Source organism: Xylocopa sonorina, chromosome 2 (assembly GCF_050948175.1).
Source record: "Xylocopa sonorina isolate GNS202 chromosome 2, iyXylSono1_principal, whole genome shotgun sequence".
NCBI lineage: Eukaryota > Metazoa > Arthropoda > Insecta > Hymenoptera > Apidae > Xylocopa > Xylocopa sonorina.
Genome location: NC_135194.1, coordinates 16845533 through 16873185, shown reverse-complemented (window position 1 = coordinate 16873185; position 27653 = coordinate 16845533). Strand labels below are relative to the sequence as shown.

The following is a 27653-nucleotide window of genomic DNA, read 5'->3' as shown; positions in this document are numbered from 1 at the left end:
GAAGAATTAACAGGGATAAATGGCGGACTGGTTCGGTGGAAGACACACACTAAAGATGGGAACATACGGTGGTAGTACAAGAGAAAGGAAAAAAGAAAAAGAAAAAAAAGAAGAAAAGAAATAAAAATTGATTTGCACGTTTCTCACTTTTTCTTCGTGTTTGTTCATAGACTGTACACAACCAAAGAGAAAAATAATTTTCTTTCTCTCTCTCGCTCTCTCTCTTTCATACGGCAATGTTAATAATGACAGCAATAATAATATTACTATTGTCATTATTGTCGTTATTATCGTGTATGATTGAATCAGCATAGCATTTATTGTACACTTTTTCCCGTGGCAAATCGAAGACTTTATTTACGTACGTGCGTAGGAACAATTGAAATGAAGCTGTTTAGTTGAATACGCGAAATTCGAGGAACAGAAAAAAGGATTTGAGGTTTTAATTCGAAAAGTACAGTTACAGGTGAAGCGAAAGCTGACGTATTTATCGTATGCGCATCTGAATTTCTTTTTATTTTTATAACGAATGGTCTATCAAATATGGTAAAGTTTGAGTCCCGCAACTTGGGCAAATCGATCCACCGAACGATCAGCATAGGAAGAGAAGTTTCATTGAATTGCCATCAACATTTTATACGTCGAATAATTGGTTAGAGAATGATCCAGGAGTACAGAAGTAGCGTGGCCGAAGTATGATCGCGGTTGAAAGTGTATCAAGAACAAGCGACGAACAACATCTTTTGCCTCGGATTTCGGTCTCACTGCCTCTGTCCTTTTCTCTATTTTCATTTCTTTCCTTAACGTTTTTTTTTTTTTCTTTTTTTTCCACGTCGTATTCGGTAATTGTTTGTATTACATATTATACTAGGCAATAATAATAAGTTGTAGTAAGGATTTACCGCCTTATCACCTAACATGACAAATAATATCGAGTCTGTGTTATGATGGATACAATTAGGATAATAATGTAATTTAAGTGTCTAAAACCAATGCTTCGTATGTATCCCAGTTCCATCTATTTACTACTTTGAATTCCAGGTTCCTATTTCATATCATATCCAGGTAAGAATGCGAAATCGCCTTCACAACAATTTCTCCCTTTCCTTCTCTCTATTCATTTCGTTCATTTCAGTTTCATTTTAGTGAGTCCACTTATTCCATGCCTGCAAGCAAATTGTTTATTGACGCTGTAAATATGTAACGGATAGTTAAAGCACTGGTAGATGTCGAAAGGAAATGATGAATGAGACCAGACATTAGAGTCATTAGACATAGTAGAGGATGAATTCTATATGATATTGTCTATATGATATTGCCGGTAGATGATATTGTTTTACGACTAAGAAAAAGAAAAAGAAAAAGAAAAAGAAAAAGAAAAAGAAAAAGAAAAAGAAAAAGAAAAAGAAAAGAGACAGTTTGCAAATAATTATTGTTATTGTTATATTTCGCAATCGAAATATAAACGTGTTGCCAGTTTCCTTTCACGTTTCTATCAACATACCGGACCATTATTATTATAAACATACCGGATGTTGCTTGTCTTGCATGGCGTCTGGTATTCCCCATGCTGGTGGATCCATTTTATTAGCTTCGTTTGGTGGAATTTCTGTCAGTGCAGGTGTTCCAAATTGCCCCGGCAATAACGTTAATCCGGGCATTAACGAAAGACCCGTTGCACTACCATTAGGGAAAGGCTGTTGTTGAGTATCCACATGACCCTGTGGACGCATGAAAGTAGCAGAAATTCGACATTAACACGACGAAATGATACAGGTAAGGATACGAGGGTGGGCGAGAGGATGGGAGTAAGAAAGAAGCAATAAAGGGTAACAAAGAATCTACCTGAAAGGAAGGTTCCATCATCTGATGAAGTTCAGCGTCAACGTTCGATATACGATTGTAAGTGGCGTTTGATCTGAACATTTGATGCCTGTCTATTCCCGGTGTCAAACTTGCCCAAGAGCCAACAAGTTTCTCATTGTTCAGCATCCAATTGATCGAATCGGCATCACCGCCGGGTCCCATTCCGGCAGTGGCATAATTCTTCCATGCTCTTTCAGTGCCGATCGGTCTTGGTACCTTGCGGTCCTCTATTTTAAGTTGATTCATCTCTTGAGTCACTTGTCCCGGTGAGGATGGCGATATAGCCGGTGAACCGCCATTCTCTAAACTGGTAATCAAATCGATACTTCCAGATTGTGCGGTGATGTTTGCCAAATGATTTGAGAAACCAATTTGGCTTATCATTGCATCTTGGTGTGGCGGATAATTATTGTGCGGCGGAGCAAATGGCCAACGAGTTTGACCGTTAGTGGAGATACCAGTGTTGCTAGGAGCGGCCCGAGAAGGTGTTTGATACTTTCCTAAAGGGAAATTTCCAAGCATCGCCAAGTTATTCGACTGGATCGCAGACGGAGGTGGAGGCGGTACAGTAGTGAACATATTCGGATGTATTCCTGCCGCCGCCGCTGCCGCTGCCGCCGCCGCCGCCGAACCAGCGGCATTGAACATCGTTACTTGAGGCTTGCTATTTAAATGTAAAGAACTAGAGAAGTCAGGCGCTCGGGGGTTTAATCTGGACATACTGACGGTAGTATTAACCGATGCAGACGGTGCTATTGTTTGCGTGAAATTTTGCATATGAGGATGGAAAGGTAAAAGAGGATGAGCCTGTCCTTCGTTCGGTACCATTTTTAGTAAGCTCGAGTTTACATTTGGATGCTCGTAACCGACGTTGTTTCCTTTAAACAAACCGACGTCTAACGTCGGCTGCGACGTCGACGGTATCACGTGCGGTTGATGCGTTGTCGCGTTACGAGTTCCAGTTAATTCCCCTTGAAATACTGGCCTACTGAACTGTGCTCCCATCGCTGCACCCATCTCGATACTTTGCTGAGGGATCACCGGCCGCGCCACAGCCAAGCTGCCCGGTGGTTTACTCGATAGAGGATGCTCGCTGTAATTTCCGGACGATTGAAACTGCGATGGTTGAATAGGATTATGGCCTGTGTTCGATGACACGCCACCGCTTCCTATGCTAGGCGTGTTGCTGTTGGTTGTGTTGTTCGATTTACTTGAAACGGGAGAACACATCGTCGTTCCTCGATATCCAGGAGCTTTCGAAGCATCTACCTGTAAGTATAGGCAACGGAAAGGGCAATTGTTGATAATAGTTTGATGCAGCCGTCTCTACTGCTGCGTTCGAAGAGGTGGGAGAAATATACTAGCCTGTGGAGGAACACTGTCGATGAATTTAGATGACGTTGAGCCAGATATGTTTACGGAAACTCCGCCGCCTCCAGCTACGGTCGCAAAATTCATACCCTTTTGAGATTCATTTTCTCGGCTACCCCACATCGATTGTTGAGTGACTTTCGTAAAAGTGTCATTGAACAAAGAATATTCAAGCGGTGTATTATTATTCGTCTGATGCTGCTGTTGCTGGTGTTGTTGGTGCTGCTGTTGCTCTTGGATCGTTGCTATAGGTGTCGAGCTACGTCCTTGTTGTTGCTGCAGTTGTTGTTGACATTGCGATACTATAGGAGGCGAGGGGCTAATTCGCACCGACGAATTCGAAGACGTTGAAGCGATAGTACTTTCCGAGCAGTATGCAACCACGGCACTTACTGCCGGTGATACTGTCGCATTTGAACCGGGTGAATAGGTAGACTTCCCTGAATAGTGGGAGCCCACCATTGTGGGCGGGGCAGATAAAGTAGGCAGTGGTCGGCAGTGTTTTGGCGATGTACTGACTACAGACTGCTGAGATGAAGTCTGGGCCACTGCCGCGGCCGTAGCTGACACGACAGTCACTGTATTTGCTTGCAGCGATTTTTGCTTGTTCACCGTAGTGGACTGCATCACGGTGGTAGATGTATGCGTTGAGGCAGTGATTTCAGACAGTTTCGCGGCAAACGTTTGCGTGGTACTTGTTGTTACAATTTTCGTCGCTCGTCCAGCTGTCATAATTGCGCTCGTATAAGACATTGTTGTTTTTGTGTTTGACGACGAAGCCATTTGGGCGGCTACAGCCTGAGCTCGTTTTTCAGCTAAATATGCCATCATCAAAAAGAGGAAGAAGAAGAAGAAGAAGAAGAAGAAGAAGAAGAAGAAGAAGCAGAAGAAGAGAGGAAGAAGAAATGAAAGAAAAACAGAAGCGAATTATTCGTTTTCTTGGATTCGATGAGATATATAGGTAGGTGATGCATTACCTGCAGCTACGAGTCTGGGTGCCGTGGCGCGTGGCAGAGGTGTAGGAAATGCTCCAGCGAGTTTAATGGTTGACGACGATCGAAGTGGGATCAACTGATTGACACTAGATACTCCGGATGTATAGCTAGCCTTATTGATTTGCGTACTGCTAGAACTGGACGTTAGACTCGGAGGTTTACTTACCGGACCCAATTTTGCTTTAGTCGACTGAAATTAAACGCAAGTGAAGTCTATGAGAGTGCTCCGCTGATAAATCTATACAACGTTTCCAAATGTCGGCGGTACAATAATTTGATACTCTTACGGCTATGGTAGATATGGTTTTATCCCAAGAGGAAGTGGTAACAACTGTGAGTTTCGACTTTGGAAGCATTTGCAGTATATCGACATCAGGATCTTTAATAAGAGCAGCTATTAATGTATGCGCCTGTTTTGTTGCATCAGATGATCCTCTAAAAATAACAAAAAAAAAAAAAAACAAAAAAAAAAGAAAACAAAAAAAACGAGAGTTATTAATATTCCATATAAAGGTGCAGATCAAAATAGTAGGTGGGAAAAAGGAAATAGAATTTTTTTATTCGAATTTTGTTTTCGAAAGAATCGAATTTCAACGTTAGATAAGAGTACTAGTTGACTTGATTTTTTCGAAAATTAGGCTGCAAACGGAAGACGTATTTACTTTTCGACATGAAATTGAAGGGGGAAAAGAGAAGAAGAAGAAGAAGAAGAAGAAGAAGAAGAAGAAAAAAAGTAGAGCGAAGAAAAAGAAAAATATTGTCCAACACACATACTTGATAGTAATAATTCGTTCGCCCTGGCACTTGCTCTGTTTTTCTACTTCGATATGTGCTCCTGTTGCTCCTCTAATGGCATTTATATTACTTCCACCTCGTCCAATAACTCGACTAATAGCATTCGGTGGAACGGAAACTTTCTTCGAACGGAATGGTGAATTCATAAATCTCCCAGAATCATCGGACTGACCCCTACATTTCAGTCGAAATGTAATATTAAACAATTCCATCGCGATATAAAAAAAGAAAAACAAAAAAAAAAGAAAGACATTTACAACAACACTAATGATGATGATGATGATGATGATGATGATGATGATGATGATGATGATGATGATGATGATGATGATGATGATGATAACAACAATAACGGGGACAACGATGACGAAAATATCGAGAATAGTAATAAATCAAAGTTAAAATTTCTTACTTTCGTACAACCTCTTTCCAGCCTTCTTCGCGTTTCCCACCTTGCTTAGGGCTGGTCGTATTGTTTGCCTTCGCACTACAAGTGTTCAATGTGTCGCTATCGTATTGATTGTTGTAAGATTTTTTGCCTTTGCCAGGCACGTACGTATCATTCCCGGTTGCCTCGAAATCTTCTCTATCGGCGGGATGTCTCGACGATTCGAACACCAGCTGACCTTTCAATTTACGTTCCGTACAATTTACGATCGTGGACCTGGTACTCATCGTAACGGACGTTGTAGATACGGAGACCGTGTTGTTGGCGACATTGGTCATAATTCTTCTGAAAAAGAAAAGAAAAATAAGAAAAAAAGATGCGAATGATGCGAAAGAGCAACGAAGATTTCGTTGCTCGAGTTGACTCGAGGAGGATCGTATGTACAACAACATTTATAGCTTACTTCTCGGACGTGGTGTTTTGAGATTTAGTCGGTGTAATTGAATTCTGCGACAGAGCGGTGGGTTGCGTAGCGATAGACTTTGGCGATCTTTGCGGGGACGTGTCTTTTTCATTACTGGTAGGACTATTAGTTTTCTTTTTCTTTTTCTCTTTCTTTTTCTCCCTGGCTTTCACGTCGTTACTACTACAGCTACCTTGACTGTTCGCATCAATTCCGCTATCACCTTCCTCTCTGTCGGGATCTTCCGGGCTTCGGTTAACCGGCGAAGGCATACTGTCCATTCTCTCACAGCCGTCACCAGTTTCGTGTTCACTATCATCCGCCCTATCGCATTCTTCATCTCCCGACTTCTTCCCATTCTCTTCTTTATCCTCATAGTTTGTTTCATTCTTTTTGTATTCCTCGTGCAACTTGCGTTTTTCTTCTTTCTTTTCCAGTTTCTTTTTCTTCTTTCGTTCTCGTCTGCGAGCAGCCGCTGCTTTCTTCGATTCTTCCCTTGTCTTTTCCATATCGAGTTCTTCCAACAATATCGTCGCATTTTTATTCGCCTTCGCCGCTTGCGTCTCTTTCGCAGCTCGAATAACTTTAACGCACTCCTGACACTTCTCTAGGAGCTCCTTGTCACTGACGGTAGCTATATACCTGGTCATTTCTTGGTCACTTGGGAACTGAGTTACGTGATTTACCATCCATTTGACAACTTTAATGTGGCCTTTACGAAAAGCGGCCATCAAACAAGAAACCTTTCGATTATCCTGTGAATCGATGTCAGCACCGGCGTGATACAATAAATCGACAACGTTCAGGTGTCCACCATTGGCCGCTAACCATAACGGGCTATTTCCTTTTTTATTCTTCACCTCGACTTGCGTCCCTCTTGATAATAGTAATTCTACGAAACGGCAGTGTCCTTTGTCAGCAGCAATCGTAAGGGCAGTATCGCGAGACGATGGAACGGGAGTGGCGTTAACGTCTGCTCCTTTAGTAAGTAAAACGCGACCAACTTCAACGTATCCCCCACTAGCTGCTTCCATTAATGGAGTTAACCCGGTCTTGGCTCGGTGTTCTACGTTGGCTTTCCGATCGAGAAGAAGACTAACCACCTCGTGCCTGCCTTGAAAACAGGCCAATGTTAGTGCTGTATTCCGATTAGTTTCTATTTGAGCATTGATATCACTGCCCATATCCAGTAACAACTTCACCGCAGCAACGTGACCATTCATAGCAGCAAGCATCAGCGGTGAGATACCTAATTTTGAGCCGGTTCGGGAATTAATTTCAGCACCATGACTAAGGAGAAGCTTTATTATATTAACGTAACCGCCAGATGCTGCAAGGCTCAAAGGTGTGTAATCAGAAACATTACGATGTTCCTTATTAGCGCTCCGATTAAGTAGAAGCTCTACTACTTCGTATCTACCACCACTGCAGGCAAGGGACAAAGGTGTATCCTTGGTACGTTCTGACTGAGCCTCTATGTCTGCTCCGTGATTCAAAAGAATCTCCACCACCTTTTGATGACCGGCTGTTGCTGCCAAAATAAGTGGTGTAAACCCCTTCTTATCTCTATGCTCTGTGAAACATAGAAAACGAGCATTAGTATGAGATCAACAACCTATATCGACAATAGAGCGGAGTAGACAAATATTATTTCATACCTATATCTGCACCGCGGCTTAATAAAAGTTCAACGAGCTCTTCGTGTCCACCGGCGCATGCCAAAGTTAGAGCTGTATCATGATTACTGTCTGTCTCCGAATCTACATCCATACAAGAGAATGGTGCAGGCGGTACTTGACTCGTAGTATAGCCCCCAACCGCTGGCACACTAGTTGTATATTGGCCAGCAACTAGATAATATAATAAAGTTCAAGTAAACATTTTAGTTGGTTTCGGATAATGTAATAAAACATCTAATGCTTCACCTGTTGTTGGGTCCAACTGATAATTCTGACTTGGAAAATTAGGAGCTTGCTGCTGGGTATTGGCGGTTTGTTGCTGCTGACACGAGGACTGTTGAGGCAAAAGCGGATACCTTCCCTTCTTTCCTTTGCTGGTTGTTGGCGCTGTATAAACTTGCTTTTTGTCCGAAGCAACAATGGTTGCAGCGGTTGTTGCCGGCGATTGAGTTTGGGTAGCAACTTGTACTTGATTAGTAGTACAAACTGTTGACTGGGCATAACCATTCGTTTGATGGGATATGTTATCTACTATTCCTGTTGCTTCGGTAACAGTTGGTAAAGCTTGTGGAAATGCTAGTTCGAAATGATAACGTTCACGCGTTAAGGCTAGTTAGTAATGTTAATTTTAACGTTTACGTTATCGCGTACAACTTACTTATCTGAGACGATGGGAGTAATAATTGTGGTGGAAAATGGCATCGAAGTCCATCGAGGTATCCTTCTTGGTATTCTTTTAACGAAAGATCTTTAAACGGTTGATTCTGCAAAGGCTGTGTACCGGTTAATTGTAAACCTGCTGATATGTCGGCTTGTATTTGAACACCGGTACTAGTCACTTGAAGCGAAGGCAAAGTTGATAACACAGGATTGGTAAAATATTCTTGAGACGCATAAGGACTGGCTGTTTGTTGAACTATTTGTGTAGTTTGCAAATGCTGCTGTTGTTGGGGCTGTTGCAAATCCTTACCACTTGATACCTCTAATCTTTTCAACTCGAGCTTTTCCTGATCCTCTGTCGCTACTTAACCAGAACATAAGAAGGAAATGAAATGTAGAAGTGAAGAAATGAAATGTAATCGAGTTTTCTCAAATATTTACCGTCAACGGTATCGTCGAAGCTAATAGATCGAAAAATTTCGAAAGCATCGTCCAGAGGAATATGCGTGCCATCTTCCAACTTTATTACGCTTTCGCTACTACAAAGAGCCTTTGCTTTCTGAGCGGCAGCAACAAAAGGACAAGCTCCATCTCGATGCAATCTTGCTAACTCAGGATCTGCCTGCTCTGTTAGATTTTGTTGAGTTGTTTGCTGTAGATGTAATTTATACACACATATGTAGATTTTTATTATTTAATTAGTTTAGGTCTATTTTTTCATCGTTTAATGTCTCTTGAAAAGAGCTAATCCATAATTACCTGATCGTGGAGATGATGAGTATGGGTAGGATGAAGATGAGGCATTAATTGAGTAGGCATAAGCATGTTGTTTCCATTAGCGGTCACCACACTAGCAGTCTGTTGCTGTGGCTGCGACTGTTGCTGTTGCGCTTGTGACTGTTGTTGTTGTTGTTGTTGTTGTTGTTGTTGTTGTTGTTGTTGCTGCTGCTGTTGCTGCTGTTGCAGCTGCTGTACCTACGCAGAAATGCCGATATAGTTGTTGCGCATGATACAAAAAGAAGAAAGTGCAAACAAAAAAAAGCACATTTTCATAAGAGAATTACAAACCTGTACTTGATCCAATTGCAACTGTAACTGTTGATTCAGCTGCTGCAACTGATGTACCTGTTGAACTTGATAAGTATGTTGCCGTTGTTTTTGCTGATACTGTTGTTGAAGGCCAGGCAGTAAATTAGCCTGTTGCTGTTGGTGTTGCTGCTGTTGCAACTTTCCTCCCACTACGCTGGACGAAGCTTTCCGAATATTTTTTCCTTCCTTTTTGGAGACAGGTTTTGCTTTCGGTCGATCGCTTATGGCGGTATTCTGACTGACATCGCTACTTGCGGTAATAGATTGGGAAACGGCCATAACAGTAGGAGGTGTGGATATGCTTGGAGGACTCGGTGTAGTTGTTGAAGATGTACTCGATGTAACCAACGGAACGGACGACGTAACAGGTATCGTTGCGAGAGAAAGAGGAGGAGAAGTAGGAAAAGCGTTTGTCGTACGAAAAGTCTCCGATATGGATTCTTGTCCAATTCGTTTCCCTCTGAGAAATGCATTATACAGTGACATTGCATGACTGGTACCTTGATGAGTTAATGAATTTCCAGACATGTTACTCGGATTGCAGACTAAACCTTTCAATCAAAAGCATACAACAATTAGCATGTAGAATTCTTTTTTTATACACGCAAGAGAACCGTAAAAGACGAAAATTTAAAAAGATTAAATACGTACCTGATGACCATGGATCTGGTTCGCTAGACTCCTCTTGTTGCTGCTGCTGTTGTTGCTGCTGCTGCTGTTGTTGTTGTTGTTGTTGTTGTTGTTGTTCTTGTTGCTGTTGAGTTACGACAGAATTCCTTGAACTAGGGAACAAGTGTCCTGCACCCTTAATTTGAAGTTCTCTCTCTACCCTCTAAAAATATTTATAACACATTACTGTGTCGAAAGTACTGAGCACAGTTGGAAAGTTAGTTGCGGCGTATATTGCAAGGAGCGATGCCGATGTTTTTAATTATATTTATGAATGTTACAAACAATGAAAATATTTATGTCTTTCCAATTGCAGTTACATTTCCTCCGCTAACTAACTTTCCAATCCTGCACAGCACTTAAGAGAAAGCTTTTCAATAGATTTTAATAGATTAGTACTTGTAGCTCTTCGAGAATTTGTTGCTTGTGGAGAATCTGCTCTTGGCGAGTGTTTTTTCGGCTTTCAGAGACATTTAATCCTGGTGTTGGCGCAGGAGCAGGGCTAAGACTAATGTTAGGTTCTGAAAGGTTCGTGAATCCTCCACTTCCTTTATCCAGAATATTGGTATCATCTTTAGTTGTTACAATTGATTCTCCTGCAGGCTGAGAACGCACTTGTTGCGCTTCGGCAGAAGTAAGACTCATATCGGGCATCATAGTCACCGATCGATTTTTTCTTAACAACGACTTTTGCGTGTTATGTTTAGGTTGAAGATTTTGCGTTTGTGGCTGATCTGCAGTATGTTGTTGCTGTTGTTGATGCGACTGCGGTTGCGTTGATGCATGTTGTTGATGGGGTGCATGCTGTTGATGGGTTATATGCTGTTGTTGCTGTTGTGATTGTTGCTGCTGCTGCTGCTGCTGTTGTTGTTGCTGCTGCTGCTGCTGCTGCTGTTGCTGCTGCTGCTGTTGCTGCTGCTGCTGTTGTGGCAGTAACATAGGTGTAGGTGTTGCATTATGTGGTGTACTCATCATAATACTGTGAGGATAGTCCAACAAAAGTTGAACTACGTTAGTGTGTCCACCCTTTGCAGCTTCGATCAACATTGTAGAATTATCCTATAAGAAAAGCAAGACTTTGACACATTGATATAGGAGAACAAGGCGTCGGAAATAATCTCGATAATTACATACTACGCACCTTCAATTTGTGAAACGGATTTGCAGATTGTGCAAGTAAAAGTTCTACAACTGCAAGATGTCCGCCAGCACAAGCTAGTGAAAGAGGTGTATGGTCGTTATTCGTTGTTTGCCTGTTAACATCTGCACGTTTCGATATAAGAAATTGAACTGTACAGAGATGGCCGGCTCTACATGCCTTCATTAACGGTGTTCTTCCTCCTTCTGATTCATGTTCCTATGTATAAAAAGACGAAATAAAATATACACATCGATGTGATAGAATAATTGATCGGTACATATATTTGTTGACATTAATTTCATTGACCAAAAACATACTAAGTCAGCACCAAACTGAAGCAAGAGATCCGCAACATCGGTATGACCGTTTTCACAAGCATACGTTAATGCAGTGTCTCCTGTTTGTGTCTGAGCGTGAACATCTGCAGCAGATTCGAGTAAATAACGAACAAGCTCTAAATGACCTTCCTGCGCAGCCTCCATTAGAGGAGTAGAGGCACCTAATTCAATGTCAGCTCCTGCTTTAATCAGAAAATCAGCAACCTCTAGAAAACCACCACAACAGGCTAGAGTAAGGGCTGTTTCTTGCGTTTCCTCCGTTTGAGCATTGATGTTCGCCCCTATGTAAAAACGTGTATAGGTATCATTTGAACGTCGTTCAGTTTATAGATAGTTTATAGTACCTAGAGATTCTTCGCGATAAATATTAAAATCAGTGATGTACCTTGACTCAACAGTAAAGCAACCATTTCTTCATGGCCCTCGCGTGCTGCTTCCATTAGTGGTGTATAACCTTCATCGTTTACTTCTTCGATATTTGCCCCTCGCTCAATCAAAAGCATAGCAAGATCAACGTGACCTCCACAAGCAGCCAATGTTAATGGAGATTCAAAACTGTCTGTTGGCATATTCACTTGCGCTCCCGAATCTAAGAGTAAACGAGCTACTTCTACATGACCATCCATTGATGCTTCCATAAGGGCAGTGTGCATTTCATCAGTTTTGTGCTCCTACAGAATGGACCGTTTCCAATTATCGGTAAAAGTGCACAATCCATATCACAGAAAGAATTATAATATAGTTTCATTGACGCAAATACCTGATCAGCGCCAGCTTCTAATAAAAAGCGAACCATTTCCAGATGTCCTTTATAACAAGCCAATGTTAGCGCGGATTCTTTAAATTCATTGGAATGGGTATTGATACCAGCACCATGTTCCAGTAAGATCTTGGCTACTGGAACATGTCCGGCACTAGCTGCTTCCATTAAAGGTGTATGACCGTTTTCATTATGATCTTCAACATTGGCACCTGCTTCTAACAGTACTCGCACTACCTCTTCGTGGCCACCCGCACAACCATACATAAGGGGTGTGTTACCTAAAATATACAACAGCACTATATATTTAACATTCTGATTAACAAAAACAAGAATTGCGTGTAAGAATGGGAGAAATTAAAAAATAAAAATAATATAACTAAATATCATACCTGAAGTAGACTGAGCATTAACATCAGCTCCGTGAGCAATAAGCAAGCTTACAACATCTACGTGCCCTGCACTGGCAGCCTCCATTAAAGGGGTGCAATCCCCCTTTATTCCACGATCTTCTACGTTCGCACTCATTGCTAGAAGTACCTATAAAAAAAAAAAAATAAATTGTTCAAATAAATCAAAATAATGTACTAATTTATTGAGAAGAAAAGAAAAAAAAATAGAAAAAGTTTCTATACAGCGCAAATAAAAGATAAAATAAGAGGCATACCTGAGCAAGTTCGTAATATCCGGCTGAACAGGCGAGAGAGAGTAAACTCTCCCCCTCCTCTGTAGTCTCGTGAACACTGCGTCCTTCTGTCAATAATTTTCTAACAGTACCTACGTCGCCGTCAGTACAAGCCTCTACAAGAGAGCGCTTTTCGTTTTGTGTGCGTGGATTATCACTGCGCATACGAGTTAATGCAGCTGCTGCTTCATCTAATGCACAAGAAACACTAGATGTTAAGCGACGGAGCACTTCGTGATCAGGCAAGTGCTTCCCATCGCCTGATGACAACTTGCCAATACCAGCTACTTCCAGCAATGCTTCTAATCGAGCCTGAGTTTCAGGGTCCACAGATCTTTCTGGATCTTCAGAAGTTAACAGAAACTTGGACGACTCTAAATGATGGTCTTCGTCTAATTCGACCTGATCAATCGCAAAACACTCCACCTGCAAATAACAACGCGACATTTCATTCACTAAAATTAATTGGTTACTATAACGTGATACAAGAATGATATTGCTCTCTTGCTCTTTTTCTTTGATCAATACTCTGTGTTGATTTTCTAATTTATAGTGTTAATATTTTACTCGATACATACGTACACAAGTACACGTATAGTATATAAATTCTGTATAAAAGATAATTTCTCCCTTATTCGTTGTAACGAAAAAGAAGATGTAACAATGCCGTAAGAATTAATCGGAAGAACTGCCAAATCGATTATTCCTGACACTCTCGTTTCGCTTACTTTACCTTAACCTTATATTTGAAACGAATAATGAACAACTCAGAGTTTATAATTTATGGTGCAGATTTAACAAAGAGTTGCAAGGATAAGGCAAAATGAGGTTATTGTATGTATGTATGTACGTGTGTGTCCGCCACTCTACTTCAGCAATTAACAAACATAAATTGCAAGAGAAAAAAGATATAAAGATGTATGGAAAAAGAAATTGGTGTATGCCTTGTGTGTGTGTGTGTGTGTGTGTGTGTGTGTGTGCGCGCGCGCGCGCGCGCGTGTGCGTGTGTGTGCGCGTATGTGTACAAATATCCAAGAAACATTGAAAGTTATTGGATGAAATAAACGTTGTATCTGAGAAACATAATGGCAAGAAGAAAAATTAAATAAAAGAACAGAGAGAGAGAGGGGGAGGGGGAGAGAGAGAGAGAGAGAGAGAGAGAGAGAGATACTGTAGAAATAGTTTTTAAAGAGAGAGAGAGAGAGAGAGAGAGAGAGAGAATCGTTGCGATATATAGAAAAGACAGGTAGAATGAAATTTTTCAACGTTTCTAAAAGTAAATGAAAATTTGTGCATAATCGGAAGAATCATACTACGTACATCTCGCGTAGAGGTCATATCCTCTTGCGCGACGAGTGGGAACCGATGAGACATAAACGCAAATCAAGGTAGGTGAAAGTAAATGTGTCTTCTCTAAGCGATTAAAACCGCTTGCCAATGAACATAAGAACAACGTGCAGCCATTCCAAGAAGGACGAAACTGACACTTCCTTGCTCTGCGAGCCTACCTCGCGTCTGGTTTAATTTATTGAAACGAAACCAATGAAAATGTCGTAACGCGTTCACTGATCGTACAAACTTGCGTGTGGTATATCAACGAATCGAATATTTCACAGGAGAAAGAAACGTGAGAAAAAAGAAATCCATGTAATAACCGCTGTTGGTAGAATATAGAATAATATGGTGGCTCTGCTCTCCACAATTTCCACGCCACGAACACGAGCGACACAGGAGAGTCAGGAGGCAGCCGGTAGGAATAGAGACAAGGATAAGGAGGTGGTGCAGTTTCGATGACAGTATTACAGAAAGAGTTAACTGTTACGGGAAGGTAAGAAATACATCTACGGGTGTATAAAGATGGTAAAGAGGCGACGACCAAGCAGGCAAGCAAGCTCACGAACTCGCACGAATACGCGAGAAACGCGGCCGAAGAGAACTCCGCTGGGTGGCGCACAGCGTAGTGCAAGCGGACGTAAAATAGCTACACACATACACACAGCTATGCGTGTAGAAGAGAGAAACAGGCAGGCACATGAGAAAGCTCGAGCGGGCGAATGTGTACCATACGCAAGATTACTATATAGCGCAGTGAAAAGTATACGAAATGCACAATACATCTATACATATATACATATATATATATATATACACACACACACACACACACGCGCGCGCGCGCGCGCGCGCGCGCGCGCGTAGGCGCGTGCGTGTGCGCGCGCACAAAATATATATGGATATAAACGACTACTCGTATAAATATAAATATATATAGATATATACACAGAGAGACAGACGTACACGTGCATGCGTGCGCACGCGCTTGATTATGCGGTGCTAATCGCAGTACTTTACCTGGCGTTCGCATGTATTATACGTTTATAGTTGGGTGAAAATTGCTGAAAACATGTTTATGAACATTTTCAAATGGTTCATACGTAAACATACGTAAAGAGGAAAAACTTGTAAAGAGAGATTCGGAATAGAGACAATTAACAACGAGATAGAGAAGAGGTGGTGGTGTCACCTAAAAATGATTACAGAAAATGAGAATGGGAAATGAAAATGTACGTTTTATGTATGGATAAACATCGTGTTCAATTAACTATTAACGTATACATTTCGATTATATAACGTCCCTGCGTGAGTGTACCTCTCCTCGTTCTTTCTTCCTTCTCTATGCTTATGCAGTTATGCAAAATACGGTTTTAGAGCGTTACTAGCTATACATATATATATATATGTATACATAAAAAAGTTAACAGAAAAATTTCTCTTAATTTTCACCAATTTTCTACTTTGTCCCGTATCTTTCCTCGCTCTATAGAAATCTCCATAGGGGTTTCGATAATTTGATTTAGGTTATATATTGTACTTGCCTAGAAGATCGTAGATAATACGACAGTACCGGTGTTCATTTTTCGTCGAATCGCGGCGTTCTACGTTCTAAAAGAGGTTATAACTTTAATAACGTGCCATAACCATAGGAAATGTCAAACAAGATTAACTAACATCAATTCAAATAGATTTCATCAACGTACGCGCTGACGTACGTGTACGCGCGTACGCAGAAATCATAACGCGCGTATGTATGTATGTATGTATGTATGTATGTATGTATGTATGTATGTATGTATGTATGTATGTATGTATGTATGTATGTATGTATGTATGTATGTATGTATGTATGTATGATGTATGTATGTATGTATGTATGTACGTGCCTACGTACGTATGCGCGCGTGTGTGTGTGCGTGCGCGCGCGCTTGTGTGTTGTGTGTGTGTGTGTGTGTAGATAGTAGACAGGTACATGTATTTATAATATAGATATATGCATGCATGTAGGCAAAGTATATTTTCTAAAGGAGAGAAGAGAAAGAGGGAAAAGCGAGAGAGCGAGTAGGTATAAAGAAAGGAGGAGAAGGAAGGAAGGACAAGAAAGAAGGGGGATGGTGACTGGACGAACGACAGAAGCGCGACAGACAAGTTGATAGGTGTGCGTGTACGTGCGTACATGCGTGCGTTCAACTTCGCATTGCATGAATATCTTACTCACGACGTGGCATGTCTTTTGGGTTGGTTTACCTCAGAAACGCTGTCCTCTTCGCTCTCTGACGAGTCTGCCATAAAGCGTGGCTGCAGCTCGGAGAAGGTTTCGGTCTCTGACTTCGTAGGACTGGAGTTCGAAGACTGGGGAGTCGACGACGTCTTTCCAATGTCGTGGTGAATGCTTGCTGGTTTCTCGTGCTTCTGACTATCCGAGGTCGTTCCTTGTGCTACATTCTGCATCTTTACCTTCCAGATGAATCATATGATACAAAGGTATCGTTCCTGTGTCGCGAAACACATACAGAACACTTGGTTTTCGATAATAATCTTGAGTACGATCGCCGTCATTCACGTAAGCTAACACCCGCCATTTCTACTATGGCCGACAGCAATCTCCCGGATGCCTCTTCGACCATCTATATGATTACATACGATTCGACGTGCCATCTTTCGCTTTCCGTGGCGGGTAATTTCGATTTAGTTATCCCACAAAGATCTTTAAAACCACGCGTGACGCACTTATATTGCACGTTTCGTTAATACGAAATTTAATATATTTCCAGTTTTAACAGGAATCATATAAAATATGTGATAGATAGTAAATATAGTTAGTTAACTAAAAACCAATTCATATCTGTTTTGAACGATATAGTACATTACGGTACGAGACATGAAAGAGAGAGATAGAAAAGTAATCATTACTTTTTCTAGACTTTTTCGTTTATTCATTAGGTAAAATAATAATAATAATAATAAGAAGAAGAAGAAGAAGAAAAAGAAGAAGAAGAAGAAGGAGAAGAAGAGGAAGAAGAAGAAAGGAAAATAATATTATTTATATAAATTATGTATTGGGATACATTGAGACATTTAATAATGACTTTTATATCGTCCGCGTTACAAGAATGTTTCGATATTAATTTCTAATGCGGAACAAGGTGTGTTTAGCTCAAATTTCGATAATACGTCTGGATGTAAAACTCCCATCTTTCCGATCACTTTGCCGTAACATAATATTTTGGCGCAACGATGAGGGAAGAATGTAGGATCTAAAAGAAGAGAAGATTTACATAGGGTAAAAAATGCTCCAACTACTATTGTTCTATTTTACAACTTTAATAATAAAGTAAAACTATTTATTGTACCGTCGTCCGCGGAAAGATAATATCCATCTTTTTTATTCTGATCACCGTTCCATGGAATTTCCAGTATTTGCAACATTCTATCCAATAAACCATGGATTACCTCAAAACCATCCGATTTGTTGCAATATATCGCGCATAGATTTCGATTATTACGTGCGCCAACTTCCACATTGTCATCTCTCAACACAATGTCGGAAACTTCGAATAATTTCTGGGGAAGTGGCATCCTTTTATTTCCAGCCAATGTTTTCAATAGCCCTGGTAGTAAAGTAGTACGTGCAACCTATAACATTATTATACGATAGAAGCTACTCATTTCAATGTTCATGTTTCGATATACCTGAAATTCTAACGTCTTGGGATTTGATATATAAACCATCGGCGTATTTATCGATTCGTGGCCCAACTTTTCTGTTAGATCTTCGTGGGAACACTGCGAAGAGAACAAAGTTAAATTAATTTAAACTTTCTTTGTCACAATTTAGTATACATTTACATACTATAGAAGAGATCAATTAACATACCAATGAGAAGGTTAATACTTCTGTAAATCCAGCACAAGCCAATTCTATGCGTAATTGATCGGACAATTTATTAAGCAGAAACTAAATTGTAATAATGAATTTCAATTAGAAACTTGTACATTTGAAATAAATTAATGAAATTTATTCCTACCTCTTCTGCGATGGTAGATAAATGCGGTATAGTTTTCTGAATTTGATTATAGCCATACGCTATTGCAATATCTTCATAAATATCACATGCGTGTATGATGTCGTGTCTGGTAGGAGGTACTAGAACATTTAATTTATTCCCATTCAAGACGAATGTTTTTAAAGACATTCTAGAAAGCAGATTAGCTAACTCTTCTGCAGTTTGTTCTATACCGATATAACTTATTGCTTTTCGACAATCAATTTCCTCATTTCGATACTTCAAATCAGGATAGTAAAACTTTTCTTGGTCAGGATATATAATTTCTACCATTTCTACCGCGTACTTTGCTTTGCAATATTGACTAAAGGCACAGACTATAGTATCCAGTACTATCTTTGCCTGCAGATTTTTTTATACACTCCTATTACTTTGTTCATTTACGCTTTGTAGATGTGAACTTATAACTAAACAATTGTGTCGTGTACCTTTGTTGAATCGGTTGCAGTACATTCGATAAATATATTCTTAGTATCGAGCGTAATTTTCGAATGATCTCCATTAACAATAGGTGGAAGTGACAAAATAATTCCATTGCTGTCTCGTACTACAGGGTAAACTGGACTATCTTTTATAATGTGTAGATATTGCTTTAATTGTGCGTGATCCTACGAACATTGTTTGTTAGAAAACTTTCTCCTAAACAAAGTTCAATATAATGGTGCATTCAAGTTTAATAAAAATATTTACCTTATATAAATTCATAATTCCCTCTCCCGTATATTCTTCATCTTGATTAAGTGGCTTGAAACGAATATCTTTTGGAGGTATAGCGTCATATACAAATGGACCTTTGACCATATCTAAATCATGAGTTCCAATCGACACTAAGGTTCGTTTTCTGCCTATATTTTGATGTAACTTTTCTTGAAGATCAATAAAACTACTGTAAGACTCCCTTGTTAATCTAACATCGCGTAAAACAGCTGCAACGATGTGTCCTCTAACATTCAAACACTAAAATATAATAGAATCGATCTATTATAAATGAACATTTACAAAAGCTATTCTTTCGATTAATTTTTTACTATATACCTGCTTTGTCATGAAAATCTTCTGCGCACTTTTAGTTGGAAGTATTGTCTCGTATCGTGGTATATCCAATCTGAGAGAGTTGAAAAATGTATTTGAAGTGTACATAAAAATGACATGGACTTAAAAATAAACAGGCTGCTATTATTATTACGTGTCTATATTTGCTTACATAAAACAAACGAAATAAGGAAGCAAACCATGCTTGCACTCTATCACGTGCGCAACGTTAGATTTAAATAAAAATGGTAATAATAAATAAGTTTATACAATATTATTACACATATATATATATATATATATATATATATATATATATATATATATATATATATAGAGAGAGAGAGAGAGAGAGAGAGAGAGAGAGAGAGAGAGAGAGAGAGAGAGAGAGAGACTAGAATTGGACTAGAATTAATGTGCGACACATAGGTGATGCCAATATGCATTAAATCTATTAAGTAGTTGTTAATTTCTAATTCTTGAAATGTTTCGCTATAATCATACGATTTTATTATGAAGAATAAAATAATTTATTATTTTACAAATAAACATGTAATAAATATGTGTTAGAAGTAGAGAAAAGAAAAAAGAAAGAAGTGCAGAAAGTTATATATTAAGTAGTATACACACATACCGGTTTAAGAATATAAGAATCGCAAGGCTTAAACCCTCCAAGCATAATAAATCGTATCTGTTTGCCGGTATGTCAATTTTATAGATAACTTCTTCTGATATTTCCGTGCTACGATCCAACCCCTGTTCGTTCGCAACCATTTGTTTCTCCGTTGTCTACAAATAAAAAATTTAAAACCCAAAGTTGTTTCCCGAATCGTATACATTACAATAGACGGAATTTCATTCACCACTTCATCCAATTCTAAGCCAAACTTAAAACACAAGTCCTGGAACTGATCGTCCGCTGAAACAAACTTACGTTAATACGTATTTAATGATCTGTTGTTAAAAAGATGACTTACAATATGTTTTGCCAAGAGTCTTAAATAATAAGTCACGTTTAATATTAATAGTCGGCATTCTTTAAATGTAACAGAGTAAAGGAAAGAGTAGATTTCTATAGAAATTAATAGAAACAAATCAAGTTTGAATGTTTTTAGAATATAATAACTAGTAGAAGTGTGATAACAGACTGATAGGTAGGAAGAGAATTTCAGGTTAAGTAATATGTAATATATGGCATCACGTACACGCAGAAGCCGTATATACATACCTAAGTATGAAGATGGAGAGTAATACTGTGGTAATAGGAAGTAACCTCGCTGTATATTCTACAAACAAAAGACAAAAACTCCCTAGAAAATAGATTCTGTTGGTCATAGGTAGTAGAGTTTAAATTGAGTGTGAAAAATCTTAATCCATCTACATTAAGGTATTGGTAATAACGAATTAATACAGATTCGTTATATATATATATATATATATATATATATATATATATATATATATATATATATATATATATATATGTATACATATATTAATTAAATAATTCAATAATTAATAAAAGCAGTTTTAAAAGGAAGTATAGAAATTTTCATTTAAAAGTTACACGATAATGTGCACAAGAACAATAATAAATTAGATGACAATGTACTTACCCCGGTAAGTACAAACCAGTACTACAAATAACTACCAAATACATTAGTAGAGTAGAAAATTTTATTTTTTTACAAAAAATTCAAACATACTTGAACAAATCAGATATATTTTCCTTTATTTTATAGAGAAAACATCAGGGGGTTACAGTACGTAAAACAGTTTTCTCAATGAATCAACGAGCTGATCATACTGAAAGAAAATGCATATAACACTATGGACTATTTCTAAGGAGAGGAGGAGCGGCGGTCCACTTACGTTTTCAACACTTACCCATACAAATAGTAGAAAAACGATAATAGATACAACGTAAGTTTACTCCATCCTTCTCTTTGATGAATCTTTAGGGCCTGGGCACCCATTATACTGGTAGGATCGTAAAGACCTGGTTTAGACATGACAGGTCTGTGATAATATTGCCATAAATGATATATTATTAACGGTATGTTTAGAAGCAACGAAAACCATTGTCCGCTAATCAAGAACAAAATGTTGATTAAAATATGCAATCCGTACTCTGGAATAACCAGCTGGAATATAATTGGAACATTACTTAAACCTTTGCTATTTGTCTAGACACCAGAAAGAAATTTAAAACTGACCGAATTTAAGTTGTTACATTGTTCGATGGGATTCTTATAACCAGTCTTTAATTCATCGAATGCGATAACCTAAAAAATATAATGGCTTTAGCTGTACAAATACAGAAGTTTTCACTTTAAACGACCAAGGTTAGATGATACAAGATGCACTGGTAAATGGTTGGTGCATTCGTGTTTTTAAACGATCAAATAATCTCTCATTTAAATATACCAGTACCGATATGTGCGATACGTACGTGAAATATTGCAAAAAATATTAAAAAGACGTCTATAATTAAAGCGACAATGTATGAAAAAGCGGCTAAATTGAACGCCATTGTAACAACTGTGTGTATACTACAGTAGGTAGTATCGAGTCGGTTTAGCGGTATAGATTGAATTGTCTTATGAATTAAGAATAAACATACATAAACGTGTACAGCGTACATATATTATGTGCCGATACACGGTTTACTTTCATATTTCGTATTGATAACGAAACTACGGTACAAATAATAAAGTAGGACTAACATACTTTTTATGTATGCATACACACACACGCACACGCGCGCGCATAATTTTTATCACCGTGCTATTAGTAACAGAATTTTACATGGATTTATTTGTAAAAGTTGTTGTAAAGGTTTAAATATACAATAGAACGCATTATGCATGAAATAATATACACGCAATATTTACGAAAATAGAGATTGTACCTCTGCTTAGTTTTCAGATATTTTTTTTTGAAACTATTCTATATTAGTAATATTTATTATTTACATGATATATATGTAAAATATGTATATGGTCACACACGGATGCAAGAGAGAGAGAGAGAGAGAGAGAGAGAGAGAGAGAGAGAGAGAGAGAGAGAGAGAGAGAGAGCGTTGAAACGCGCACAGAATAAATTTGTATAATAATTTGAAAAATTGAGGATAACAATTTGAAGCAATTTGAAAGTTTTCAGCATTTGTGCACACACAAATACCAGTAGCCCAGCTAACGTTATGGATGATAGTTTTGATTCGGATCGAGTCGGAAGCGGGCGGAGAGACCCGAACGGTTAGCCGCGGCATACGAATGTGCTCTCACTGTTCGTCTAACGACGATGATAATGGTGCAAGGAAGAAAACATTCGCAGATCTACGTTCATATAATATAAAACTTTTTTATTTCCATCAATATACGAGATACTGGTCAAGTTTCGCAGGTATATATTTCTCTCTTTATCGGTTGTCAATACGAAAATATAGCTTTTCTCTTAGGTCCTAACATGTGTCTGATATTCTCGTAATGTATATCCATTTCCTTGAATACGTTTAACAAAAATATCGCTATTATTATCGTGAGAAAACCACAAGACGAACCCAAAATATCATCGACACTGATATTTTCCCATTCCCTAAATAATATAGCGGATGCGATCAACACTAACGTCGTAAAAGATACGTAATAAACCGGTGTCACGATCGTAATTTCAAACAAGTCGAGCGATTTATTCAAATAATTCATTTGTATGCTGACGCATAGTACAACGCTGAATAAAAAGACCCACGTCGACCAATTAGCGAATCCATTATTGATTCCGTTAATGGTTTCTTTCAAAGCTAATCCTAATCCCTTACAGCTCATAACAGTCAACGAGCCAACAGATGAACACAAATAAATATATACCATAACGTGTTGTTTTCCATAAACAGGACCAAAGTGGAAAATGATTAATAAACTAGATATTATCACGAATAAAATATAAATAATGTATGCCGGATCTTTTACTCTATCTAGGAGCTCGTTTAATGTACCGATTTGTTCTTGTTTCGGAGAATGAATGACGAGAACTGTAGAGCCCAAGATGCATAAAACACAACCAATCTGAAATAGAAGAGTGTGTCTGACTGTACATTTTGTATTTAAATAATAAACATAGAGAACAATTAATATATATATATATATAATTGTAACAATATGTTATTACCTTGGATAACAGATTAAGCTTTTCGTTCAAGTATTTTGAAGCTAATATCGCGGATATTATAATGCTAAGTGCTCCCAATGGTGTAACCAACGAAGTTGGTGCGAATATGTACGCAGCAAAATTGGCTGCTTCTCCTATCCCCACTTTATTAAAAAACAATGTTACGCTTTATTATAAATAAGTATTAGAAAATATTTTCTATTTTACGCACTTGAAAGAAGACCGATCCACCACATCCATTCTTTTAGATAACCAAATCCTCCGGACGAAGCTCGTAACGCGCCACGTCTTTGTAGTTGAATCAGTGATAATTTTTTAATAATGAAACTTGCACCTAAATAATTATAAAAACCATGTACCGATAACGACTAAATAAGAAACTTTTTGTCGGAAATGGCAAACATTAACTAACCTATAAAACCGCTAGAGCTAATTGCTAAACATAAACCTACGTAAAAATATGTTGCACCGTATAATTTTGGCTCAACAGCGATTTCAGTTATACTACCCATGTTTCAATTCTAATTGTGACCCCTACAGTTTTTTTTAAACAATAAACTGTTAACTGCCAACTATTAGTAACATTTTGTCCGTTTGCTACTCTACTTTATGTACCGTCACCTACGATAAAAAGCCATCTAAAGTAGAAACACCAACAACCAGCCATTTTCGTCTAAAGTAGGAAATAATGATATCGCGGTCGTCTTCTTTTTTTTTCCTTCGCGTAAATATAAGTTTTTCTTTTATTTTTGGTCGTTGTTATTCGAACAAATAACCGAATGGAAAAGTTCATCTAGTGACAGTTATTTCCCATTGGTTGGCTGCATTTGTGCTGCACGTGTCCCGGTGGGTAATAAATAACAAACTTCTAATGCAGAGACAACCAATGATAAAATAGTATTTAATAATCGAGATGTTGAGATAAAGTTCCATAATATAATAATGAGAAACTCAAACGCGTTAACTTGTTACCAACAACCTTGTTTATCAACGAGTAATGCCTTCAATATTCTTTGGCAAATTAATCTCATCGTATGAGTAGGAACTGCAGACGCGCATAAAATGCAAAGTATATGATTGCCGTGTTTAAGCGCATAGCACTTGTGGTACTCTGAACATAGATAAGTTTCCTTGGCACCGATGAATTTCCAACAGTCGTTCGATGCGTTACATTCAGATTCTGAAGACAATATAAAGGTCTCGACTGCTTGATAATAAAATGTCCTTAATATATCCAATCTATGGGAACCACTGATTCGGTTTTTTGCATACTGAGTGTTTTTTCCAAGTATAAATTTTTCCACCTTATAATTTGCTAAAAGAAATCTAAACGTATAAAGTTATTGTACGTATATTATTTCCTAAAGAAACTTACTCGCGTCGAATTGTTACTATTTTAATTACCCGAGCGTTTCTGAATCTAAATTAATGGATGCAGGTAAATTTCGCGGATAGCATTGTTCCGCATTATGTAAAGAATCGATACTATTCTTCCAACACTGCACAGCGAATCTTTCAATTTCTGATAAATCTGGATTCGGTCCGCATAAAGCTAATACTTCAACTTGATTGAGCAATGTAACGGACACAAGTCTAAAAGCCACCTAGATACGCGAAATAAAATTAAATGAATAATTGTTGGTTCGCTTAAACTTATATTTACTTACATTTGGACTCTTATATGGTAAAAAGACTGGAATATCCCGTGTGGTATAGGCATTTTCGCTATTAACAGCTATTATTAACAATTTTCTTTCTATTGGGTCTAAACTCCACCATCCTTCTGTAGCTACTGCTAAGCATCCGTGGATTAAAACGCATCCGTATATAGAATCCAAGTATTCCATATAACCATCTAGACAAGCCTTAAATATATTAATCGTTAATTAAAATATGTAGCACGCACGTGGAGTTCGCAAATGTTCGATTACCTGAAATAAATTATTTTCTTGGCACATTATACACTCTGTCATGTTGATGATATCAGTTTTTGAGCAAATCCCATCTCCGACATCCAAACATTGTAGTAAACTATCAACGATCGGACTACACAAACGTATATCTTTCTTTAATTTTTCAATGTTTTTTGTACTCTTTAATTCTTCGATACCGACAAATAAAATCATTGCACCGAAAATAGCATCGAGTAACTTGTTTAATACTTTTCTGGTGGTTCCATTTGCGATAACTATTAGAGTGACGCTCTGTTCAAACTCTTTCCACACAATTGTAGTGTCGAGTAAATTTGTATTTACCAGCTTGATGTTTTGCGACTTGAGAAACATATGTATACCATAGAGAGATGCTATTTTAGAAAATGTCATCTATGAATATTATTAAAAAGGAAAGTTACGTCATAAAATATATATAAACGATATTTTTATTTACGAGCAATTTTATAGCAATTTTACCGTATCACCTTCCCCTTTTTGACGAGAAAATAAAGGAATTCCTCCAGTCGAGGTTAAACACATAACATGTGCAACCATAATAATGCTTTTATCCCCTTTTCTGATGTAATGTATTATAGTTAATTGTTTACGAATTCAATAACTTTGAATAGGTTATTATTATCTTTCTGTTATTTAATCAAGTATAAATCCACATATATATGCTTTCGTATACAGTCAGCCCTATTATTTATTATAATTGACCGGATAATATTCTTTCATTTCGAAACAACAATCTCAAATAACACGAAAGACAACCAATAGCAGGACGATTTGTAATGGAGAAATAAATATCGATACATCGCTTCTTCTTTTCACATCTCCTCGATCACTTTCTAAATTGGAATACATGCATATATATATATACACACCCACCATATATACACCTATATTATAAATAAAAATCCACGTACGCGTTACCACGTAGTATTCCAAAGTAAGGTAATTTTATAATTATAATTGATATGATCGGGTGAATCGAATGACTTGATTAAAAAAAAAAAAAAAAAAAAAAAAAAAAAAATATATATATATATATATATATATATATATATATATATATATATATATATATAATTATATATAATTATAAAAGGTCGATTCCATAATGAGATCTAAACGCAATAGAATAAGGTTGAATACACGTTTTACTTATATTTTTCAAGATTAAATTTCACTCGGATATTTCGATTTATTTCAATAAACATAAACGTACACGTTAAGTGAGAGTGAGAGTGAATAAGGGAGCAAGCTAGCGCAGGGAGAGAGACAGAGACGGAGGAAGGGTTGGCGAAGAAAGAGAGAAAGAGAGAGAGAGAGAGAGATTAGTTTCAATAACTTACAGAGATATATAATATATCCTCCAACTGGTATTTCGAATTATACTCGAGTTGAAGCGTAGAAAATGGTAGAAAATGATAATGCGCTTAGAATTCTATAGATTCAATTCTATGGGCGTTAAAGTGAAATGAAAGATGTACGTATAATACGATACGATATTAAAAGGCTATTTTTGCACTGGTATTTTTAAATTCCTTCGAATATGTAACCGATTATTAAAACCGTGCGAGAAAGTAATTAAAATCCGCGTGGAACAGAGTCGGGAAGAAGCTGAATAAAATTTAGCAATTATCTTTCGAAAAAGGTAGTGAAAATAACTGTTGAGAGGGAAAATATAAGAGCAATTGATACGTATAATGTTGACATTCTCATTTGGCATGAACCGGTAGTTGTAAAACGATGAAGAAATTTTTGCACGACCGATATCGTTTAGAATGTAGCTTTTCGAGAAGCACACCTTCGATATATTCCGCTAAATAATAAACACTATTGACAAAAACGTACCAAGTATTAATTGCGAAGAACAATTTGTTTTTTCGCGCACCAACTCCGGGTATACCGTAAATTACGAAAAAGAGTGTCAAGTCGGTTGTAGGAATGTGGCACTTCAAAATGGCTGCCAGTTACTTTAGTAATTTACGGCTGTACCTTTCTTTGTTGTTGCTGAAGTAATTGCAACTGTACACCCGAGTACGATAGAAATAATTTTAAGGGGAAATAGTGAATAAAAAGTTCTATGTGCACGTTATCCTCGTCACATGGGTTCCGTGGAAACCTCAGAGTAGAATATGCTCTCAAGTCGTTCTATCTTGTGCGATTCCTGTTTCAGTTAAACTTATTTCAAGAAATTTCGTACCCAA

The 27653-nt window shown here is 37.9% G+C and overlaps 6 protein-coding genes across 7 annotated transcripts in view; 1 reads left to right on the top strand and 5 right to left on the bottom strand.

Moving 5' to 3' along the window:
• Window positions 1-486: 486 nt before the first annotated feature.
• Window positions 487-16844, bottom strand: Mask (multiple ankyrin repeats single KH domain). The gene is made up of 25 exons (XM_076910701.1): window positions 16482-16844; window positions 13175-13325; window positions 12882-13090; window positions 12607-12754; window positions 12215-12495; window positions 11840-12125; window positions 11434-11735; window positions 11117-11332; window positions 10375-11034; window positions 9958-10138; window positions 9286-9857; window positions 8977-9192; window positions 8659-8869; window positions 8216-8581; window positions 7804-8133; window positions 7537-7728; window positions 5879-7451; window positions 5440-5760; window positions 5007-5201; window positions 4520-4667; window positions 4215-4422; window positions 3228-4052; window positions 1846-3131; window positions 1530-1721; window positions 487-1166 (listed from the first exon to the last, which is right to left on the bottom strand). The coding sequence occupies exons 1-25, from the start codon at window positions 16683-16685 to the stop codon at window positions 1143-1145; spliced, it is 9297 nt and encodes a 3098-aa protein (XP_076766816.1). The 5' UTR covers window positions 16686-16844; the 3' UTR covers window positions 487-1142.
• A 486-nt stretch (window positions 16845-17330) lies between these two features.
• Window positions 17331-20402, bottom strand: Beta-phers (phenylalanine--tRNA ligase beta subunit). The gene is made up of 11 exons (XM_076909910.1): window positions 20311-20402; window positions 20197-20252; window positions 19968-20122; window positions 19337-19406; window positions 18992-19258; window positions 18730-18909; window positions 18263-18643; window positions 18112-18192; window positions 17928-18020; window positions 17588-17870; window positions 17331-17491 (listed from the first exon to the last, which is right to left on the bottom strand). Exons 1-11 carry the CDS (start codon window positions 20366-20368, stop codon window positions 17340-17342), a joined length of 1776 nt encoding a protein of 591 aa, XP_076766025.1. The 5' UTR covers window positions 20369-20402; the 3' UTR covers window positions 17331-17339.
• Window positions 20403-20992: 590 nt separating this feature from the next.
• Window positions 20993-21873, bottom strand: Cni (protein cornichon). Its single transcript, XM_076909920.1, has 4 exons — window positions 21786-21873; window positions 21550-21618; window positions 21221-21477; window positions 20993-21139 (listed from the first exon to the last, which is right to left on the bottom strand). Exons 1-4 carry the CDS (start codon window positions 21864-21866, stop codon window positions 21115-21117), a joined length of 432 nt encoding a protein of 143 aa, XP_076766035.1. The 5' UTR covers window positions 21867-21873; the 3' UTR covers window positions 20993-21114.
• Window positions 21874-22758: 885 nt separating this feature from the next.
• Spict (magnesium transporter spict) lies at window positions 22759-24109 on the bottom strand. Its single transcript, XM_076909911.1, has 4 exons — window positions 23916-24109; window positions 23715-23837; window positions 23504-23646; window positions 22759-23400 (listed from the first exon to the last, which is right to left on the bottom strand). The coding sequence occupies exons 1-4, from the start codon at window positions 24013-24015 to the stop codon at window positions 22765-22767; spliced, it is 1002 nt and encodes a 333-aa protein (XP_076766026.1). The 5' UTR covers window positions 24016-24109; the 3' UTR covers window positions 22759-22764.
• Window positions 24110-24434: 325 nt separating this feature from the next.
• On the bottom strand, window positions 24435-26012 carry Fy (fuzzy planar cell polarity protein-like protein). 2 transcript variants are annotated; one of them, XM_076910240.1, is made up of 5 exons: window positions 25923-26012; window positions 25435-25827; window positions 25171-25368; window positions 24908-25107; window positions 24435-24829 (listed from the first exon to the last, which is right to left on the bottom strand). In XM_076910240.1, exons 2-5 carry the CDS (start codon window positions 25825-25827, stop codon window positions 24472-24474), a joined length of 1149 nt encoding a protein of 382 aa, XP_076766355.1. In that variant the 5' UTR covers window positions 25923-26012; the 3' UTR covers window positions 24435-24471. The 2 variants fall into 2 exon arrangements, with proteins under 2 accessions (XP_076766355.1, XP_076766354.1); XM_076910239.1 differs by having other exon boundaries at window positions 25915-26006.
• Window positions 26013-27138: 1126 nt separating this feature from the next.
• The window catches only part of Wts (serine/threonine-protein kinase warts), a 5113-nt gene continuing 4598 nt past the window's right edge, over window positions 27139-27653 (top strand). Inside the window, exon 1 of the mRNA XM_076910729.1 lies at window positions 27139-27653. This exon is cut by the window's right edge and continues 95 nt beyond it. The gene's annotated coding sequence lies outside the window, so the exon portion shown is untranslated.